Raw genomic sequence first — 22,644 nt, forward strand, 5'->3', positions numbered from 1 at the left:
AAACAAAAGAAAAAGGCTCAGATGAACCAAACCAGTCTTATCCTTCTCTGTTTTCTATTTGTTAGGCTTTTGACTTTGTTATGAACTTTGAGGAGTTTTAAAGGTACCACAAATGTATATAGTTCTGGAAAATAACCTGTAACGTAATAGAGAGCAATCATGAGTTACATTTTATGGAGGGTTTAGACATCCACATTTCCTTTAGCAAGTCTTTAAACTGAATTAGCATTTTCATATTATTTATCTGTTGTCAGATGAGACATTTCTGTTGTTGTTTACTTTGCACTCATGACAGCAGTGGTCCCAAGATAAATATATTGTTGGCCTCGGGGCATCATGACAGACTTCTCCGGACGTCTTCTGTATCATCTCTCCCTCGTGAGTTAAACGACATGAACAACATTGGTTTGACAGTAAACAACAGCAGGTGTCAGCTTTACGTTTTTATTTGAGCTCAAAAATATAACATTTATGAGCTCATTGGGCACAAAAGGTGAGTTCACATCATGTTTCAGTAAGTGTCCACAAACTACCAGCTAGGTGAAGAGGCTTTCCACTACAGAAGTGCTGAAGCACTCTAAAACCATGCATAGCTATAAGATGCCATGGAAACCTTTGAGATTATGTAGCATGTATCATTACCTGCAGGAAAACATAACATTGTGCTTTATTCAAACAACACCTTATTTGCATCATCAATATTACATATCGTATTCATAATTTAATATCCCTAACATCTCATTAACAGGTATACAATCCTGACTCCATTTAAGCTTATGTACACACAGACAGAGTTTAATTAGTGCCCACAATGTGAATGTTCAAGTAATGTGAAACAATATTTTCATACAGTGATTATACATTAGGCAATTCTATTTCTACTATATTCTTGCTATATACAGGCGAAAAGCAACCAGGCAATTATTACCCCCCTATTATAATACACAACAAGCTGAAAACTATAAATAAGTAGGTTCATATTCATTATTGTATGTAAATGTACTACCAATGTACGCACAAAACATCAGCATATGCAATCTTCTTTAATTGTTTTTCTGGTCCTTGACCGATGTGTATAAATCTCATTTATTTACATAACTATCATTCAGCTAATGGACAACTGTCACCAAAACGTACTTTTTGTGCTGCAAAGAGTATTTTCTTCTCAAGTGACATTGTGCGCAATTATATTATTGCTGGCATATCCAAACAAGGGGAAACGCATTTGTTGCTACTTATCAAGATGATGAGCCCTGATCATTTGAATAAAACTGGAACAAAATATAAATTACCCTGACGTATACATAGCTTGCCGGATTTCTATAATCTGTACAGAATCTCAGAGATTGGTTGCGGTTAGTGACTTAGTGCTTCATTACATAATTAAGGCTAAACCTACCAATGAGCACCAACATATTTTCTTGCTGAAGTATATATCCCCCGGGCTAAGCAGACTTGTACTTCAGTGGGTCTTCAGTCTTGAGATATTTGAAGTGGTACTCCAGTGATTTACTGTTCCATTAAGTTTGGGGACTTGTGAGAGACACATTTAAAAGACAGCGGTCAAAATAGATACGGCAGAGATCAAGACATCCTCACTTTTAGTCCTTAGTAATGGTGAAGCTCCAAAAAAGCTGGATCCTACATTTCCCATAATACAAATCAATGGTGTCTTTAGTTAGACCCTCCCAGCTTGGTTAACTTTTCAAACTCCAGCCGAGAGTAGAGCCTGTGAAAACCCTTCACAGCCGTTTTCACAGGCTGTGGTAATCTTCATACTAGTAAATAGTGGAGTGTCCCTTTAATGCAAACAAGATCATGTGGAAGCAGCAGTTGTCTATAAAACAGCGTGGCGTATTCAGTCAGTTGTCCATCCAAAGAGAATGAGATCTACTTTGGTTTTCCTGTTCCAGTACTAGCTGCCAGTCAGACTGGACAATGACTGTAAATCCTTCAAGATACAGTTTGGGCAATATAGTAAAAAAAAATCCCAGAAATCAGGGGGATCAATAAATGAAGTTCTGCTGTGAAAAAGCCTTTAAGCGCAAGAAGAATGCGTAGTCCTGCTACAGTCCTTTAAGTGTCTGGTGTCTCTGTCAGAGCTCAGCATGAGGAACATGCTGTTCCCACTTCGAGGAGAACATTCAGTCCTTGTACCAAAACTTCCAGGGCCCTCCTTTCCCCCAAGTTACCCCCAGACACACCCAATGAAATATGTGTCTTGGTGCAGAAATCCTTTCTCTGTAAAGCATATGTCAAGCATATATCATTCAGCTCCACACACACACACACACACACACACACACACACACACACACACACACACACACACACACACACACACGCATGCGCACCCACGCACACACGCACACACACACACACACACGCACACAGACACACACACTGTCCATATGTCACAGAGTATCCTTACATTAGGAGGACTCAGTCTGTCTGATGCACGGTGTAAGGGGAACTTTTTTCCTAGAAGATCTCAGGGCATTGGTTCCAGTCCTGTCTTTCTTTGGCCTCCCAGTAGCCGCCCCGGTAGACGTAGGTACTTTCTCCTGTTGTATCATCTGCCCTCTTTTCAAACCACAGTGGCTGGTGACCCTCGATGTCTTGCCCTGAAGACACAGAGGCATGTTTTCTTCAGGCATGGCTCAAATGTATACTATTTTCTATAATATCACAGTCTTAGTTTCTCCTTTCTTTCTAGCTATTGTACTCTTTAAGGAAAGCAGTCAGAACTCTGTCAGGGGAAAGCTAAATCCAAATGACTGGATTTCAGATATATACACACTGAAACTGTAATCTTGCGGTTAAAAGGCGCAGCTTAGCTTTTGACTGTTCCACTTCGGGAAACAAAGGTTTACAGTTCAAGACTTTAGTAAAAATGATCGATGAAGATCAGCAACCTCTATTCTTGTCAGATGCAAATTTCGTTTTTGTCACAAAATCCTTTTTGTAAGATGATCTGTTAAAACCATAGATTTAAGATGTGCCAAACTGCAAATACACCATTCTGCACAGTGAAGCTCAAACATTCAAGTGAAGTATCAAAAAGGGGACTTTAATCCTCCTTGTTCTTGTGGGTTTCCTTGTTCTCACCTTCCTCCAGGGCCTGATTGGCTTGCGCCTCCCTTTTTTTCCTCTCCAGCCTCTGACACTCCTCCAGACGCTGCTTCTGAGTGTTAGCTTCATCCCACACGCCCGCCTCCATTAGCCGCTGGTCTGGCCGCAGACGACTGTCGGTGGGCGCAATGCCCTCTTCTGACTCGTTGAGAGTCAGAGCCAAGGAGGAGAAAAAGTGCATGTTCTCTGCATTATCTCTGAAGAGTGAAAGGTAAACGAGAAAGACAAAAACAAAGAGGAAAGATCTCAAAGGGGTGAAGGTGTTTCAATGTGTCATTTCAGACCCATTCAATCTTCAAAGTAGAAATGTGTTAGATAAGATAAGAAACATACGGGAGAGGGTATTTTTTCCACAACAGTTTGGGTTGAAGAGTCTGATAAACTGTCTTTTGTTTGCCTTCAGAGCCTCCGCATCCTTGGCTGCTGTCCACTATTTTGGCACTCTCCATCTTGTCATCCCAGGTTCCTGACAGAATGTAATGGGCCGTGCCCTCTCTGTCCTCTATCACTCCTGTCACCTACACCAGAGACGATGACACACGAGAACAGATCAGTTACATGCAGGCTCCGACTGCGAGGCACTGACATATTCACAGCTGGAGTGCTTTACTTCATTTTCAAATTCTAATTTGGGCTTTAGATTTTGAGGGTGTTTGAATCATGTAGCAATTGTGCATATTAGACTATATCAAACAGAAGAGATGATATAAACTGTTAGGTTCCTGCTTCTCACTAACTGGTGAGTATGTGACTGTAAGCACCGAGCATGGCGGATACAAGATTGGTTAAACATATTAAGAACCAATATTATGCTAGCAGTGTTTCTTGACGCTGGCTTGTGTAGCTGCAGTGTAAAACTGTAAATGCAATGAAATCTGAATGAAGACGGTCAACAAATATGCTAGCTGTCGGTTTCCAACATCTGAAAGGACTCTCTGCGGAACGGACAGTACAACAGACTTACTTTACGTGGGACATCTCTGGAGAAGTAGCTGTAGGGGGAGAATTTGAGACGGCAGGTGTCCTTGGTGGTGTTGTTAACAATGTCAATCTCCCCAGACTGCCAAGAGCAGCAGACGGGAAAACAGTAAGAAAAACACATAAAAGTGTATGATGACCCGAATAACTTTCCTCAGCAACATGCACACACACACACAAACCCACACACGTTATTAGAAGGCCTCTAGTTCTTAGTTCTATACTATACATGTTTCCCTTTTCACACAAGACAGGTTGTGGTTTTGACAGTTAAAGAGGAGCACACCTGATCAATCCAAAGTTTCCCCACGATAATGTTGTGCACCGTTGAAGTCACTTTGCTCCACACGTAGTGGTTTCCGCTTGAGTGGAACTTCAGGTGAATGTTTCCTACAGTGAAGAGAAGGAAGACACACAAACATCAAAATGGTGAACAAAAGAATCACAGTTTTACATTACTTGAATACGGTTAATCATTTGTGTTCTCACAATTGTGCTGTGTGTATTTACGGGTCATATGTGTAGAGGTATTTATTATACTGATTGTCAGCATGAACGCATCACTTTACTTGTTTCTTACCTAATGGCAAGACAGAAATATATTTCCCACGAAACTTGCTATCAATAGCGATATGCTGCCACAGGGTCCATCCTCGCTGCGACGTCACATGGTGGGCAGCAGCTGGCGGGTGATGACTGACCTGATGGCGAATGGTATCAGCTGGTGTGAGCAGAGGCAATACAGACGTCCTTCACAACGGGATAATTTTATCAGTGTGTGTAAAATATACCTGCAAGGACAAATGTTTGTCTCACCTGCTCAGAGATGGAGCGATAACCATACTCCTCCAGCCGGTCCAGCTCGTAAGTCTCCCCCAGCAGAGGGTTGAAGGGCTTGGCTGTGCGATGCACCGTGGTGGAGTAGGAGGACACAGAAAAGGCAGCCACCAGGCACATCTGCTCCAGAGAGGAGTGACAGCGAGAGGCCCGGTCCAGAAGCTCGCTGTACTCCAGATCCTCCGTCAGACGCTGCAGCATCGACAACGGCTCGTTGAAGTTTACCTGCAATCACACACGGACAGAAAAAAGGTTTCTTGTAAGTCACTCCAATTCAAAAACTATGTTACAGCCAATTTGTACTGTATGTTTAATTTTTCATTTACAGGCATGGGTATCTTGGACAGGTCTTTGCCAATACAGTTCTTCATGATGCTCCACAGGTTGAGGGAGTAATTTGGCTTGTCAGGGATACGACTGCGTCTTGTTCTTCGTAGCTGCATGTGGTTTGTGCCTGAGGTGTCCTGAAAAAAACATGACAACATTTTTAATACATTTCTTTAATGTAAGTGCGTATGGGTGTGTTTAGAAACAACTAGTGAGACAACTGATCATGCTTGGGACCTACATTCTCATTGTGAGTCCAGTCATTGGACATTCCTCCGCTCATCATACTCTGATTACTCCCCGAGCGCCTGAGAGAAAGCGGCATCATTCAAAATACAGCTCAAAGTAACGGTGCTCGTAGCTGATCGAGAACACAGCTCTGAGATTAGTTTGTACGCAGATGATGTCTCACTTGTGCTGTATGTTGCCAGTAGCGGTCACGGTTATGAATGCAGGGGAGTCCTCCATCGCATCGAAGAACTCTGCCTCGTCATTGTCATCACTCGCGTCCCCCTCCTGAGACCGCTCCACACCTACGGCAACAGACACAGGACAGTTGTCTGGATGTTTTAAATATACATGTACCAGCAGCATATTACAGTGCTGCTTTACAAGGGGTCCATAATTGGTCCATAATTGTTTACAAGGGATGCAACAGCTGTTATTTGACCTATTTATAGCTCGGTGAGTTGCTTTATGTTGCTCAGAAAACAAAACAAAATATCAGTGACAACAAAGTCAGTTGTGTGTTGCCTTTAACTGTGATTTACAGCAGATGCTGAATTAATTACAACTAAGTTGCAACAGTTTTAGTTATGTAATTCAGCTTAAAGAACGTAAAATAAACTATGATAATGTGTGCCGAACACTATACTGGGAGTTTAAATATTTGGCATTTCTTTTTACTTCCCATATAGATAAATACACAAAAAATTGAAGATATGATAAGTCTGACTTCGCCCCATTTATGTGACAGATTTGCATCACTACTACTGGCCAGAAGAGGGCCATATTCTTATTCTGTGAGACTATACGTCGCCTCTCACACTAAAGAGGGTGATGCGTCTCACCTGTATATGATGTGGGGTTCTCCCTCCAAGCTCTCTCTAAACTGTTGTGCTGTTTGGCTAACTGTTCGATGGTCTCCTCCAGATGGTGACGCTGCTCTCGCTCATACTGCAGGTTCTTTTGCCACCTTCGGCTGTGAGATTCTGCTATGTCCAGAAAGTCACGACAAGCCTGAGGTGTGAACACAAAACACACGTCAAAAGAAGCAGACGGAGCCCTCCAAGCAGCATCCCCTCATTAAAAAGGGACAACCGAACAGTCTCCAGTTTACTGGCTATAGCATCAAGCACAACTCACATTGATCATAGCATTGGAGGTGATGCGGAAAAGGGTGGCTCGCTCGTTGACAGCTTTCACTCTGTCTGTGCCGTCAGTGGATCCGCGCAGTTCCTCGAGTTCGCTGAGGGAGCGCTGGAGGGCGGCGCCGTGCTTTCCTATCAGCTCATTACAGGTGCTCAGGTCATCTAGCTTGCTGGCCAGAGTCTTGAGCACCCCTTGGGTTAGGGCTCGGTCCTCCTGAGGTACGGGGCCTTCATCTCCTGAGTCGTCTTCACACGAGGACAAAAGAAAAAGAAAGGCAGTGCACAAATGACGTACTTTACCAGAGATGACATCGTCAGAGGTTATTACGTCTGAAAAGATTGGGTGTTCATGGTGGTATGTTTGTCCACTGTAAACAGTACATGTCTCATCAGACATCTGGAAAGTCTATTTAAATACTTAATGTTTGTGGGGAACGGATGGAGGAGGATAATAAATCACTTCACACCCTAATCCCCCCCCACACCACACACACACACACACACACACACACACACACACACGCACACACCTCTTCCTCTACAAGATGGGAAAGCTGTGAATGAACACCGTTGCCCTGGAAACATAGGCCCCTGCAATCAGGAGGCTCGGCTATTTTTAGAAGAAAAGGGAGAACAAACGATGACGCACTACCTCTCTCTCTCTCTCTCTCTCTCTCTCTCTCTCTCTCTCTCTCTCTCTCTCTCTCTCTCTCTCTCTCTCTCTCTCTCTGGCATGAGCTCTCAGGGATTTTAGAAGCAGAGTAGGGAGACTGCCTTTTTTTAGCTGATAATTTATATTTATATTATATCTACTTGGTTCAACTTGGTAATTGAAGCTAAATTACTGTTATACCTTTTTGTGGCTGCAGTGACATCAAATAGAAACTGTAAATGTCATGAACCATTCGGTACTAGACCTTGGGATTTTAAAAAGACCTTTAAAGACATGCTGACGCTTTGAGTAGCGCTTTTAGTAATGGACCTAATAAAGAGTATGTGGGTTGGAGAGGGTAAAAGAGCAAGCTGTGCTCTATAAAAACCTCTCAGTGAAAAAGGACATCGTTTAAAAGATTCGAGACACCTAAAAAGTTCTACTATCATGAGTACAAATTTAGATAATGGCTGATTTCAAGCTCTAGTCAGTTATAAATGTCAACACAGATAAATCCATCTTTAATATGCAAATGACTGCCCCAGTCGTATGGAAATGGTACTTTTCTAGGTCAAAACATTTCTTCTCTGCTCAAAGAAACAAAACGTGTGTGTAATCTCAAAAAACTCCCGAGCACGTTGACTGAATCTAGGCCAGAGTCTGCATTGCGAGTGATTACCAAAGCCAGGGGACAAACTACTACTACTCTATTAGAGGGGGAAATAAATAAAATAAACTGGAATTACAAAGTCTCAGGAGGAGGGGACTTTCTCCTTCAGGCATCTGTAATGGTTTCATGACCCATATTAAGAAGTGAGCAAAGAATCTGGAAGTGCACCTCTTCTTACAGCCATAAAACCCATCCATGGAATAATATAATATAATAATAACATACATGTAGGGGAGAGGCTTACTGGTCTGCTCTGTGTACTAATGGGTTATTTTTCACGCAGGACACTGAGACAAATTGGTGACTCATCGTTGAATCATATCATGAAAACACACCCACAGGTGATAGATGGAGCGCCAATATGGACACAGTGTAGGAAGAGAGAATCGGCGTTAAATATCAGAGGATGCACCGTAAGCTTCTGCAATATAGATGAAGCAATCAAAGTCTGACTGTAATATGCTGAACACTTGCTGTAGCACAACCTGAGCTACACTGTTAACCCCTCAAAGCAGTTATTTGGATTCACACTGATATTTGTTAAACTTTGATCCCGGGAGTAAATGGTTGTCAGAGAGGTTTGAATTGTGTATCTACCTTGTATACCTAGCTATGTATATAACAAATGGTACTCAAGTGGTAATGTGATATAGCTTTTTACAAGTGAGGTGCCAGATCACTTTCTCAATATCCACTTAATTACTGCTGTTCTAATCCACTTCCAGCCAATTAATTTGCCCTGCTGTTATTGCCACTCAGTCCATAACCAAAGGCTCATGCGCACACAAGGATCTGTGTGTGTGTGCTTACACACGCATAAAAACACAAGCGGTCATACCGTATAACCAATGTTTGTTCAAGAATAATACATTAGATTAGCAGGATATTCGCATGGACGGTCGTGGTCAGATTTTAAAATCTATGATGAAAATGAATGGTTGAAAACAATCAATACGAAACAGTAACAGCACTGTAAATCACAATTTGTGAATCGTGGAAAACCTCAGGGAGAAAGTTAGGCTGTGTAAGATCTTGTAATAGGGCTCCGCTCCATAAATATGGCTTAGTATTTTGGCTGTAATCACTCCCAATGAGGCGCAGTCCATTGTTAAACAATGGTAGATACAGCATAAACACCTCACACATGGTTTCCGTATGCTAATGGGGGCAGACAAACATAAAACATTGATTTATTTCTTGCAGGTGCAAAGCTTTTACTCAGCAGTAAAGGGTGCCTAAAGGCACACTCCTCTTAGGAATTAATCAGATAGCAGCTGTATTTACAGTAATAATCCGGAGAAAAATCACACATTTGAAAGAGACCGATAAATTAAATGAAATGCTGCTCTGTTGTTCTGCAGTGACTTTGATAACTACGGTGTCATTCTGTCAACTTTAGGGCAAATTCTGTGCTGTGAGAAATCCAATTGGCTTATTTAAACAGACATTTAAACAAAATACAGCCCAACTTAATGAACTCCATAACAGACACTCACTGCATCAGTTACAAACCCACACATGCGAGCAAGCAAGCAAGCGTGCAAGCTCGTAGCTTCTTTCCTAATTAGTATTCTGGTCTCAGTAAAATAATTAAAAGGTTACTTACAAGGTGACTCTCATTGAAAAGGCTACACTCGTGTCTGCCTATTGTCCACAGTGCACGGTGAAAAATATTTTCAATGAAAATCCTCACACCCTCTCTCTTTTTTTTTACCCCTCCTGCAACCAGAACGGGAGGTGGAGTCTAAAGGAAGGTCATTTCATTCAGCTCTCACTGTCGTCATACTGAAGGAGACAAGGAGGGAGGAAGGAGACGGGGCTGGGAGGGAGGTGGCAGCTGCACGTGTGTTTGTGCACATTTGTGCAGAAGAGAGAGAGAGAAAGAGAGAGAGAGGAAAAAGATCCACTGTACATCCTGCCACTCCTTCCTTTTCTCTTTTGAACAAATAACAGCCAGATGTCTACACAAATATATCATATCATACTGTGTGATAGTGTCCTGAGGTAAAAAGAACATTATAAGGCAAAGTAATTTAAAATGACATGATTAAATGCAAATATTGCGTTAACACCATAGACTTTATATAAGAAGGTTAATGACTGTGGACACATGGAACAACACTGCCCTCTTGTGGCTTGTTGTTTACATAATAAATAAATATGAAAAATTAAAAATAAATATGCATTTAGGTAACTGGGTCTTGGTTGCATGAGCTGTTCAGGTAACAGATACATTGGTTTGTCTACATTGGACTTTAAAAGGTGAACCATGTTTAGTACAAGTACATATTCGGGACATGCTGCAAGTTACTTCTTAAAAGGAGCAACAAATCTCATCCAAGGGCTGCCCATTTTTAGAAGTCACATTATTTCTTTGCATCTTGACAGTACTGTGTGTGAACATTCACCACACATTAGTGGAGCTGGACACCCAAAATGACCACTGACACTCACATGGGCCACGCTACCCAGAACATAAGATATCCATCTAACCTGAGTGGTGCATCAGCAGAGTGGAATTGGCCCTTGCTTGCTGCAGGGCTGAGACCCATCGCTGACACTCTCCCTCAGAGGTGGCCTTCAGGTGGTAGCTTCGGCCTCCACTGGTTAACACCAGGTGACAGGTGTCACCCACCTCGATGTGTGCCGTGGCCAAGGGAATGGTGCCCCGGCAGGTGTGCCCCATCTCTGCCTGAGTCCTGAGGGAAACAAACAAAAAAAAGAGTCGGAGAAAAGATGAGCAAAATGGGGCAGCTCGGTTTTTGTTCGATTTTACAAAGTAGTTCACTGTTGAAATAGCAGAGCATCCCAATAAGTCTGTGAAGACTTGTCTCTCCTGTCATGCTTTGGACAAAGTGTAGCCGACATTTCTCCAGAGGCTTTAGACAAAATGTACATAGCTTAACACGTTGGCCATATATTATTATAGTGACAGCTTTTGCAAGACAGTTTAACATTCTGTTATGGTTTATATGACATCTAACATACAAAACACACATGTTATCTCTAAATTATACATATTGTACATGGGATAATAATATTCAAAATGGATAGTAATATACAGAACAGATGAGTCACCATTCGTGGACTCCTTTATTCTGTTGTCTCCTCTCCCTCTAGTATTTATCATTGGCATTACGCAATATAGGTTATCATGTAGTTTGTTTCTTTGTTACCGACATATAATTTAAAGCTATATATAGCTTGGTAACGTTTTAATCTGGGATGAAATCCGCATTAAATAGGTTCGGATACTGAAGGACACTGTAGGTTAGCTGTTCAATTACCATACTTATTATTCACAACTCATAAATCGGCATTTTGTCATCTTATGGCTAAAATATGTGTGGTTGCTTAACTGGCATCATTCAGGGCACTCCCTCCTCGCTCGTTAAAAAGTTAGATTTTGCATTTCTAAATCCCATTTGCAACAAATCATTTAACTATGATTCTAAACTTTTGTAAATGATAAACAGTGTCCTACAGAGTGTCAGACTGAGCATCTACATTAAAGTGATATTTGAATAGTTCTAATACAATCGTTACCTGTAGTAGGACAGCAGGCCGTTACTGAGGACGAACCACCGCCGCTGGTAACCCTTCAGGTAGTTGGTCCATTTATAGAGCCAGCCTTTGTGGTTACCGGTGTTCAGGCACGGCAGCTGGAGCCCCGGGAGAGTCGGGGAGGGCAGACTCCTCACCAGCTCGTTCATTTGCTCCTCTCGGCCGGTCCCTCTGCAGGGATGCACGGAGAGTCGGCGTCTCCTGTCAACAGCTGTACAGCTGTTAGCTCGCTGGCACTGCACTGCACTCCTCCGCTAAAGCTACCGTTAGCTTGCAGCTGTTTGATGAAGCTGTGTCAGTGTGTCCCCCCCCACCCCCCCCTCCCTCCCTGCCCTCTACCCTGAGATAGTTTGAACAATATCTACGAGGTTTCAGCTAGAAGCGGATAACAGCCACATTATTACATGAAATTATATAACGGTTGAGCCTGCAATTTGACTGCGTGTAATAGTAAAGCCTGTAGATGTGAGAGAGAGAGAGAGGGAGAGAGAGGGGGAGAGAGAGAGAGACAGAGATCATGATGACGTCCTTATTACGGGATTGTAGCATATGGGTGCAAGTCTGTGTGTGTGTGTGTGCGTGCGTGTGTGTGTGTGTGCACATGACATTGCTGTTTCCTACATCCTTGCAGGACAGGAGAGAGTTGGAGGATGAATACTGCCTCAGTAAAAGGGTTTGATATTCATGTCGACAATAGACCATGACAAAAAAAAAAGAATTAAATTCGTAAAAACAAAAAAATTAAAGATTTGCATTTTTTTTTTTCAGACCTTTCAAACATTTGAGAAAAAAGCGACTAAGAGATCGAATATTCCAATTGAAACAGTTGGAAAAGTCAGATTTCAAAAGACTTAATTAATAACTAAAGAATTCAGTCAGAATTCTGTCATTGTACAGTATGCTGCTTCTCTAACACCCAGTTGCACTGTGAGGTTAAAGCCACCAGAGGTCCCCTCCAAAGACATTTATTTCACATAAAAATTAAAAAAAAATACTTTTATACTAATTTTATGGACTAGTTATTTGGGATATTTTAAGGTTTTTCCCAGAACTCTGGAAAATTGAGAATTCCCATTCTGGCAGAACAGCCTGTAAGTTAAGAGTGTTGGACCAAAAAAAAAAATATCGTACAGAACATAAATGCTTTACTTGCTTGCATTTCTTGAAACCTTTATTCAACACATCAAAATGGTAAAATATTAGACTCTTATACAGACAATAATTTAAATAAATACCATTATTAATTATCATTAACAAACGCAACAAGCAGTACCATCAAAGAAAAGGCTTCTTGACTTTTTCTGGAGTATTTGACATTTCTCTATCGATTACAGGGGAGGTTATGCTTAAATAAATGCAATAATAAATAAATAAGCGAACAGCTAACAGTTGAAGATTATTTTCATTTGGCATCATCACAGTCATGAGTGAAAACTTTTCATTGTACAATCATTTTGCAAAGTGCTTTGTGACTATATGCCTCACAAAAAAGGGTTGAAAGTTTGTATTTTTCTTGGGATCTTGACGCCGACAGGTTTTCTCTTAGCGCGTGGAAGAAGATTTTAAAAGACCCAAATGCATCCCCATATCATCATCAGAAATACATCTCTATGGCACTACATCAGGATGCTTGATATGGTCTTGGATAATGCTGGACCTTTACATTGCACTGTACAACTGTTTATTTTAAATACCATGGTGTAATTAATACAAAACCAGTTTACACAGCACAGTGCAAATAGCATATTTAAACTCACCCAACTGGTGTGGCAAGTAGTTTTGAGTGATATCCCACCCACGAAATTAAAGTATTAATAGAAGAGGAATTTCGAAGCTCTGTTTATTCAGAGGCTTGCTGGGTACAGTAGTAAGGCAGTCAGCACAGCCGCTAACATTTTAAAAATTGTCATGGTGAAAAAACGTTGCTACAAGAGGGAGTTTCAGTCCATTGTCTTCAAGGTTTGTTGTCGTCGTCACAGTGTGAATTGTTCCAGCTTTCCAGCACCCTTCCCAATTCTAAAGTCTGCTTACACTCATATGAAACACCTCAGAGTCACTTTTTATTTTTTAAAGCAAGCCATCTTGTTCAAAAACGGAGGGCAGGAGGGAGAAGTGGAAGGGCACAAACTTGACACCGGTCCCGTGGTAGAATTTGTTCTGAAACTCCACCCTGAAAATCAAGTGTTCAAGTGAGCGATTAGAGGCTCTTTCATGAATGATAAGGAAGGTGAATGCAAACAGGAAATTGAATAAAGCAGAGCTAAGTCACACTGAAAAATCTAATATTTTTAACTCAATGTCTCAGTCTTAATAATGTCACTTTAAAGACTAGAACAGCCACAATTGCATCACTTAACTTAATCACTGCCTTACAGAGAAGGAAAGACATTTATCAAAGAAAATAATCGGCTGGTTACTTTCGGTAAAATCCAATCCAATGCCAAGTCTCATATCGCAGTATTAATATCATACTCCTGGACTAAAGAGTGACGTGATCATTCAGATGGGCTGGTACAATGAGACTCACCAGTGAAGTCGGAGAGCGTGGAGGAACGCCGATAGGCCTTCCATGACTAGCAGGATGGACACGGTGAGCACGGCGAAGAGGCCGAACACGGGGACTAAAAACACCACCCCCACTCTGGTGGTGATCCTCAGACCCAGGCGCATCACCATGCCCCACAACACCTCTGACAGCTCTGAAAAGCAATACGAACATAAGGATGCACAGAGACACACACAAATGAGTTGATATCTAAGGTGAAGAATGGCAAAGCAGTCGCTGTGCCCGCACTTACGGGCGTGAGCCAGGCTGAGAGCCCAGAGACGCAGGTATGACGCAGTGTTGGAGATGCAGCCCAGGCAGTACTCTATGGTGTGAATGGCCTGGTACAGGAGCACATCCGCAAAGTCAAACTGCAAAACAGGTCACAAAATATATATTAGATATTAGACTTTATTCATACTGATTTAAAACAGCATTCTGAAATTTACAAAAAGACAATGCAGGTGTGCACATGGTAATAAATGAGCTCCGAAATTCTTTCCTGAGCCTAATTTCTCTCTTACATTTGATTTACTGTTTAATATGTCAGGTCATTTAGGTACTGGCGGATCTCTGACCTCTTTGGGAAGAGCTTCTCTGCTCGGCATTTCATCAAGTCCCTCCTCTTCATCTTCATCATCTTCATAGGACGGTGCTGTGGAGTTGTCGTCCTCGCTTACACGCCTCACTCTCTCATAACCCTGAGGTGAGACAACGACGTTGAGCTTATTGACAAATGACCGAAAACATATCAAAATATATTTAAAATATGTCCGATCTCACGTACCCTGCGTCTGCGCAGGCCTTTGCCTCCACGGTACAGCCAGTACAAGTAAAGAGGTTTTCCTAACAGCATCACAGGTACTGACAGCATAGCTATCACGATTAAGAAGACTTGCAGCCCGGTCTGTGGAATCAAGACAGCAGAAAATGTGTTAAACGAGGATCAAAATGCATTCCGGAGCCGATCAAACACTGGTCAAACACACACCTGTCCTGGGTAGAGAGGAGTGATATCCTTCCCCTGCATGACAAACATGTTGATGAAGTGGATCAGGATGCTGGGAGCCGCGCTGGAGTCTCGTACACCGAATGCCAACCACTTGTAGAGAATCATGAAGACCAGGTAGCCAAAGAGACAGAGGAGGAAGAGCAGCTCAGGAAGAAACAGCAGATAGACATAAAATTTCTGTCGGAAGTGCCTGAAGGGAGAGAACAAAGTATGGGAATAAAGAAAGTGATGAGAGAGTGGCTTTAATGATTGGACCCCCGAATGCCTATCAAAACAATACATTGTTTTTAAGCAATAATACATAAATGGTGTTCCTTCCCTACGGTTGTGTGTAACCAAGACCAGCATGGGGTGGGGGAGGGCAAAACATTTATGATTACCTGATAAAATGTAACTTGTCATACTTTCTTGGAAAAAAACTATGTGAAATATGAAAAAGTACACATAGTCAGGTACTCACTCATTGACTATCAGAGTTCCCTTGAAAAAAAATCGTAAAATATGAATAACCGAGTAAATGTGAATTTATTTATTGGAAAGATGCTTTCCTGTTATTTACAGCTACGCAATCCTATTTCTAAACATGTTTACATTTCAAGACAACCACTATTTGAAAGTTAGTTTTGTAAAAAGAGGTAACGCTTACAATTAATTGGAAGTAATCGAACGTGTACCAACTGAATATACAGAAGTTTCACATAGCATCTTGAGATATTACTCCCCCGCTGTGGTTGCTGCATCAGACCTCTTTGCAAAACAAGTATAATGCTGATAATATTATTCATATTTTTTCAATGTTGGTTAGTTAGTTAGCATGTCTAGTCATTCAAATATAAAAACAAGAGTAGTGACAGACTCCTATTTTAGGAGATGCTGGCACTTTAATAAAGATACTTATCAGTCAATCACAAAGCAGAGAATACTGATACAACTCATATATATATATATATATACACACACACACACATTCACATGCTGATGGACATCGATGGATGTACATTAATAAAAGTGATGTAAGGTTGCTGCCAGGGACTTGTATCTCGAGCCACTCACAAGTGATTGAAGACACTCAGCACCACTCCAAAGCTCATGTGGATTACCCCGATAATAACGGACATCTTCATCTTGTAGGAGTTGAGGAAGGACAGCCGGTTCACCGCCATGTTCCATATCTGATATTAAAAAGCATCTCAGTGAAAATGACAAGAAAAAGAGTCAATTACGTTCTGACAGTAATGTCTGAGTGCATTTACTCACAGGATCGATGCCAAATGGGTACGGCCCACTGAAAACACCGCTGACGTTGGGGTCTAACGTGAGCAAAGCATTTGTTTGGAGGGTTTTATTTCTGCCATGTAAAAAAAAAAAAAAGATATGTATTAATTAGAAAAATTCATAAAAACACATATGTACAGACAAAATAAAGACAAAAAATGTCTGTGAAAGTATTTTACTGCTAACTCACGTCCACTGCTGATTTGTAAACATGGCCTTGACGCTCCAGCCAGAGCCAAATATATTGAGAGACTTGGAGAAACAGTCATTGTAAATCAGCCCGGTGTAGATGGAGAAAAGCCCCATCATCAGGATGATGTAACGGCCGCTGAAGAACGTCGCCCATATCTGAGATCAACAGAGACACAACTATCAGCCCAAAACTAATTTACAATCACAAGTCTCTGCATTATGGATGAGTGGAACAACTAAAGGCAACAACTTGTTCCTACCTCATTATCGGACCGTTTCTTCTTCTGCTTTTTCTCCGTCAGCACCATCCACAAGGCGAAGAGGCTCATTACCATCCCGTGGCCGAGGTCGCCAAACATCACAGCAAACAGAAAGGGGAATGTGATGATGGTGTAGGGAGCTGCCAATTAAAGAGACAACGGCTTCAATGTACTCACCCTGACCTTCTCCAAAGCAAACAAAAAGACACTTTATAGTTTATTCTTTGCTTGACACAGTGGGAGTTCTTACCTGGGCTTACCTCGCGATAGTCCCCCACCCCATACGCCTCCACAATGCTCTGAAAGCCAGATGTGAACTTGTTGGTTCTTAACAAGGTGGGCGGAGTGTCCGTGCTCGGGATGCGGTTCACAAAGGACGGCACGGTGGCATCGCCTTTTCTCTGTTCGAAAAATAAAAGACAAAAAATGTAAAGGACGACTCTGAAATGAGTAACCGGCGTTATATATTCACAGAAAAAGACACACTGAGGATGTTTGGAGCTCCCTTTGCTCACTCCTGTCTCTTGTCAAATATTCACAGGTTTTAGTGATTCTTTGACCAGAACGTTTTTCCTCTCGTACATTCTGGGTGAGACATTCTATCTGGAAAAAAAAATAAAAAATATGCAGCCAGCAGCAGTAGGAATTGCCAACAATCTGGACAGCAAATGACAATAACTGCTAAACTACAACAACAACAAAGGATACAGCCAATAACGGAACAAAAGAAAAACACGACAGATGGAGAGGTTCAGAAGAGGGAGTTATCCGAGAAGCCTAATGCCAGTATTTATGGGAAATAATTAAAATTGCCTCTTGGTGATTCAATTTGAGTGCTTAACAGCTGATAACTGTGTCAATTCCATTAAGAGCCCAACACTGATTCTTATAACGATCCCTAAATATAATTAACTATTAAAGTTATGCAATTTGTCAAATACTAATCGCAAACAGTATTTTGGCCTCCACAAAAAAATCGAACAATATTGATCGGCTGCAATATCGATGCTTTGTTTTAAGCTTTGGAGTGTCAAATCAAATGTAAGAAAATAAGTTCAAGATGTCAAAGAAAATGTCACTACATTATCCTTATTACTGTTATAATTTACTCTAAAACCCGTTGTGGTTTGGCTTTAAGACGGCACATTGATTCCCTGTAAGAAATGTTAGGATTGAAATGTTTTCTTTTACATTTTAAGCAGAAGTTATTGGATTAAGTATAGTGGCGGTTTTCTGTCACCCCCCCAAAAAAATGTATCAGCCCTCATTTTCCTCACCGAGCCCTCTTCTAGCGCTCCCCGCAGGTTTGCCAGGTCACTGACGGGACACCACACCTCAGCAATCAGACACTTGTTGGTGACGTCGAAGCTGCAGAAGTTCAGGATGTGGTAGATCGCCTTCATCTTTTTCACCTGCACAACCCAGGTAAAGGCCGACTCAGAGGCCTTCTGCAGAACCTGCCTCAGGTAGTCCTCAGTGCGGTGCAGCACCTGGAGGAACACGGCAATTACTACAAACTCAGTGAGAACGTGCGAGCGTGTTAAATGTCCGTCTTTGTCGGTCTTACATTGTTAAGGTCTTGGATGCGAGTCCTCAAGCTGTCCAACACATCTGCCCGCTCCTCATCGTTGTCAGGGTGCGGGTAAAGATGGCAGTGGTAACTGAAGACAACAGAGACGGACATGTGCACTGATGAAGAATACAGCGGGAATTTAAACTCATATGTGAGTCATGTGATGATGGTATTCTTACCAGTCACAGATTTTTTGTACTTTCTGTCCGATCTGGTCTCCCCAGAAAGAGATTAGAAACACAACATTTTTGCTGATCTCACCCTGAAACAACACAGATCAGGCAAGTTATCACTTCACAAAAAGCCACGAAGAAAAATGACTTTTACATGAATCCCTACCGCAATAGATTTTCTCTTTGCTGGTACACAAGTAGGATGTATCACTTACGTTATCATTAGCGCAGCATCATTTTATTGTCATGCCATCCTGGTCATGGACTTTTAGGTTAAAGCCCTTAAGAAACATTAAAACTATCTCTCGATTATTTCTCTATTTTTTTGTAGCTTTAAATATTTATAACTATATAACGTGATGTTTCTTTACAGTAACTCACAAACGATCTTTGGCTGAAATCAGCTGCGAATGAGCAGAGAACAGCTAGTTTTTCTTTTCATTTTAGCTTCTTTAATTAGCTATAGCTGCATTTCAATTAGTGACAGTTGGCAAATATTATCTATTTATATCTCTATGTTCCCCATTGCTCTTTGTTCATAAGATTGAGGAGATTTGTAAGCGTCGGAGCTTCACCGGCTCTTCAAACATAACTCAAATATATGAATGTGGTTTGACCAGATATACATTAGCAACATTAGCACAAAAAAGCCACACTGATTGGTGCACTGAAATACGTGACGTCACCTTTTTCCAACCGAGCCTTGCCAACAACAAACCAGTGGGAAAAGCGAGAACAAATACAGAAATCTCTCGTGTGAAATAACCAAAAGAGTTCTAACTTTTGCAAATAAGTGTGTTCATGTAAGACCCTGTTGCTCAGAGTAAGAAGCTGATAGATCGGTTATGTAACAAATAATAAACAGCAATTGTTGATTGATTACAACAGGCAGAACAAATGATACAATATCTTTCATGACCTCAAACCTGAAGTACGCAATTTTACTCACAGTGTCGAGATCAGCGAGGTTCTCGTCCACCTCTGCGTAGCTGAGGATGGTGTAACCCTTACACACTCTCCACAACATGCGCTCAAAGGCCTCCACCTTCACCCGCTGGATGAGACCAGAAACAAACCTACAGCCAGAGGAGAATCAGATTAGGTTTAATTTCTTAATGGTAGAACACGTTAGGAAGTCCTGTCGTGTGGATGTAAATGACACGTATTGCAGCTCACCCCAGCTTGGCTCCGAGTCTTTGCATACCAGTGCACCCCGTCACCGTGTCCGTCTCCACTGTGGGGAACTCTTCATACTGGGGACCAAGAGCCTCATGCTAATTATAAAAGGGAACATGTTTCATTCAGCTTACATTAACTGCTCATGAGGATTATTAAGACAAAGCCTATGTGAAAGTGCTGTTTATTCCCACAAAAGGCTTGTCTTACATAGACACCACTGTTGCTCTTTGCTGTATTCCTTTTGAACACAGCAGCCTGGGTGAGTCAGGAGCTGCTTATAACGACTGCACTGGGACCGTGTCTTTAATTAAAGTCGGCTCTAGTTTCACTTCTGTCACGCCGGCAAACAAAACACATCCGTGAGAAGAAAACAACGCACTGCTGGAGAGGGGAGAGGAAGCATACTGCCTCGAGATGCAGACAAGAGTGGGACTGGAACAAAAGCGCTACGTGAGAGACGGTTGGAGACACACTTACTCTGGAGCGGCTGTGTATGAAGGTCCGTGTGATCTTCAGCATGTGTGTGTACTCGGTGAGCTCCAGGAGGTTCCTCTGCAGCTTCTCTTTGTTTCGGGCCACCTCGCTGAGCTCCATCTCCAGCCTCTGAAGCTGCTCCTGCACGTCAACACACATTGAACACCAGCTTAAGCCTGCATTCAGCAGCAAGTTGACACAAAAAAACCCTTAAATATATAATGTTTTTAAAAAAAAATAGAATGTAAAAGTACCACTCAGTCTCAAAAAATATAGGATTGATAAATTATTAACTAAATAAGAAAACAATGTATTCATATTTAATGTGTGGTGCATTTAAACATTATATCCTACTTTCAGACACCTGGATAAACTCTTATCTCAGTTTTAAGAAACGTCCAGGTTTCTTATAATTTTCCATCATGTGTTGCAGGTGAGTCCTCAACTCAGGTTATGTAGCAGTGGGTCAGAACAACAAAACATATGACGATAAATGATGTAATGATGATTGTTAAAGTCTGATGTCAGGAATGCAGGAGGATCCATTTTATTGTCTCATCTTCCATTACTGATGACGACACGGAGACGCTAAATCCAAGCAAGCGGTATTATCTACTAGAAGTCCCAACCTTTCTAAAGATACCAAATGAGTCAGGCTTAACTTGGAGAAAAATCTAGAATATTTTCATTTGATGGCTTGGTGCAGTTATAAAAACATGCACGAATCAGAGCGGAAGCAAGAGGATACAGTATATATGCACGATACCGCCACACAGTGTAGAATAATGAATGATTTTTCCAACCGTAGAGTTAAAGGAAGCTGGAGGTTGACAGATATGGAGGAAGCGACGCAATGCATCCACTGCTGTCGCTATCAAAAACCTGATTATTATTAGGATCTATACAGAGATATGATAGCCAGGTTTCTCTATGTTCCAAATATCTTGTATATATTTGTATGCATATAAATGCACTCCATTAAACACTATGAAAAGTGTCCAAAGAGGGTACTTTTACAGTAAAAATGTGGCTGAAGTGACACTCACCATGATCTCAAGGACTTGTCTGGGGGGAGGAGCAAGCGGGCTCTCATCCTCCTCTGGAACGGCTATATTAGTCTTTTGAATCTCCCTCAGCAGGTAGCCTGTCCACAAATAAAAAAATGCTGACAGCTTATTTCATGGTAATTATAACTGGAGTGTCAGTTTGTTATAAAAACACAACCAGCCATGAGTTGCTTATGTTCCCCTGATGATGTATGTGTGCTCAAGGCTACACCCACATGAACCACCCCAGGTTCTCTCTTACCCAGAATCCTCTCCATCTCATCACATCTCTTGATTTCGCTGACGAAGCGCCGCTGGAACGAGCTGACACTTGGGTTGAGCTGAAACCAGAGGAAGCATCACAGGTCAGGTGAGCTGCAAGCTATACTGCATCAGTCCGTGCATGTGCAACAACAAGGTTCAACATGGCATCTTTACAAAGTTTTAGTCCGGCTCTTTGTTAATTCATCATACTTGAAATACTGTAATAATACTCTCCCCAAGTCAAGTGCAATGTGGAGCAATTTGACTTTAAACCATTGTACAAATGTAACATGAAAGGTCAGTCATAATGCAGACATTCAGCTGGATGGATAAAGTCGAAGAACATTTGGGTTTATTTATAAGAGGCTGTTCCAACATTCACCCCCATCCCTCAAGCATGCATGCACCCACAGAGAAAAGCACATGTAAGGTAGAATTAATTTATTCTCTAATAAAACAATACAGATAGGCTTTCTAAAATAATACATAAGCACACATACTTTTAAACCGGGGGGAGAATAGAAAGGCTACATTTCAAATGAAACAAAAGAGTGTTTGTGCATCATTTCTACTTACATCTCGAAACTCGACCAGCCCCAGCTCCCCGAGCTCACTGATGCAGTCATATTCAGAGCCGGACTGCAGAAACAATTGCGCCAAGCACATCTCCTCACTCCGAAACACCATCTTTATCCGCCAGACAGATCTCCTCCGCCGCCTATTAACCGGTCTGTAGCCTTCTGACGCCGGACAACGAGCCGTCGTCTACGAGCGAATATAGGACATCACACAATGCGACGAGTCGGTGCGTGGCTTTAAACCCGTTAACCAATCAACATCGCCTCGAGGATTAGTTATTGTCTATTAATAATGAAGGGAGATTTTCCTCATTCTGGGTCCGGGTGTCGCTCCGCTTTGTCTCCGCGCAAAGCCCGTCTGCTTTCTATAAAATAAACAATATGAAAAGAAAGACAGAAACGTCCCTGATGCAAATTGTACATCGAGTCATCCGGTGGGCTCTTTACCTTGAACACCTGACATTACGGCGCAAAAAAAAAGAGACACACGGCGACGAACGCAACGCGGGGCCGCAAAGAGACGAGCAACAGGCGAACTATAAG

The 22,644-nt window shown here is 41.8% G+C and overlaps 2 protein-coding genes across 2 annotated transcripts; both read right to left on the reverse strand.

Moving 5' to 3' along the window:
• Window positions 1-2,481: 2,481 nt before the first annotated feature.
• On the reverse strand, window positions 2,482-11,679 carry osbp2a (oxysterol binding protein 2a; the record flags this gene model as incomplete). Its single annotated transcript, XM_079179718.1, has 14 exons — window positions 2,482-2,624; window positions 3,109-3,329; window positions 3,466-3,650; window positions 4,097-4,192; window positions 4,397-4,500; window positions 4,691-4,811; window positions 4,927-5,172; window positions 5,274-5,411; window positions 5,516-5,582; window positions 5,687-5,807; window positions 6,345-6,513; window positions 6,640-6,890; window positions 10,460-10,665; window positions 11,513-11,679. 14 exons carry the CDS (start codon window positions 11,677-11,679, stop codon window positions 2,482-2,484), a joined length of 2,235 nt encoding a protein of 744 aa, XP_079035844.1.
• A 1,918-nt stretch (window positions 11,680-13,597) lies between these two features.
• atp6v0a2a (ATPase H+ transporting V0 subunit a2a) lies at window positions 13,598-22,210 on the reverse strand (the record flags this gene model as incomplete). The annotated part of the gene is made up of 20 exons (XM_079178485.1): window positions 13,598-13,700; window positions 14,058-14,229; window positions 14,329-14,446; window positions 14,654-14,776; window positions 14,863-14,982; window positions 15,067-15,277; window positions 16,141-16,259; window positions 16,345-16,435; window positions 16,553-16,710; window positions 16,815-16,954; window positions 17,065-17,215; window positions 18,092-18,304; window positions 18,382-18,475; window positions 18,567-18,649; window positions 19,510-19,636; window positions 19,737-19,834; window positions 20,217-20,354; window positions 21,260-21,357; window positions 21,522-21,600; window positions 22,100-22,210. The coding sequence occupies 20 exons, from the start codon at window positions 22,208-22,210 to the stop codon at window positions 13,598-13,600; spliced, it is 2,547 nt and encodes an 848-aa protein (XP_079034611.1).
• Window positions 22,211-22,644: the final 434 nt, after the last annotated feature.

Source organism: Pholis gunnellus, assembly GCF_910591455.1.
Source record: "Pholis gunnellus genome assembly, chromosome: 18".
Classification (NCBI taxonomy): domain Eukaryota; kingdom Metazoa; phylum Chordata; class Actinopteri; order Perciformes; family Pholidae; genus Pholis; species Pholis gunnellus.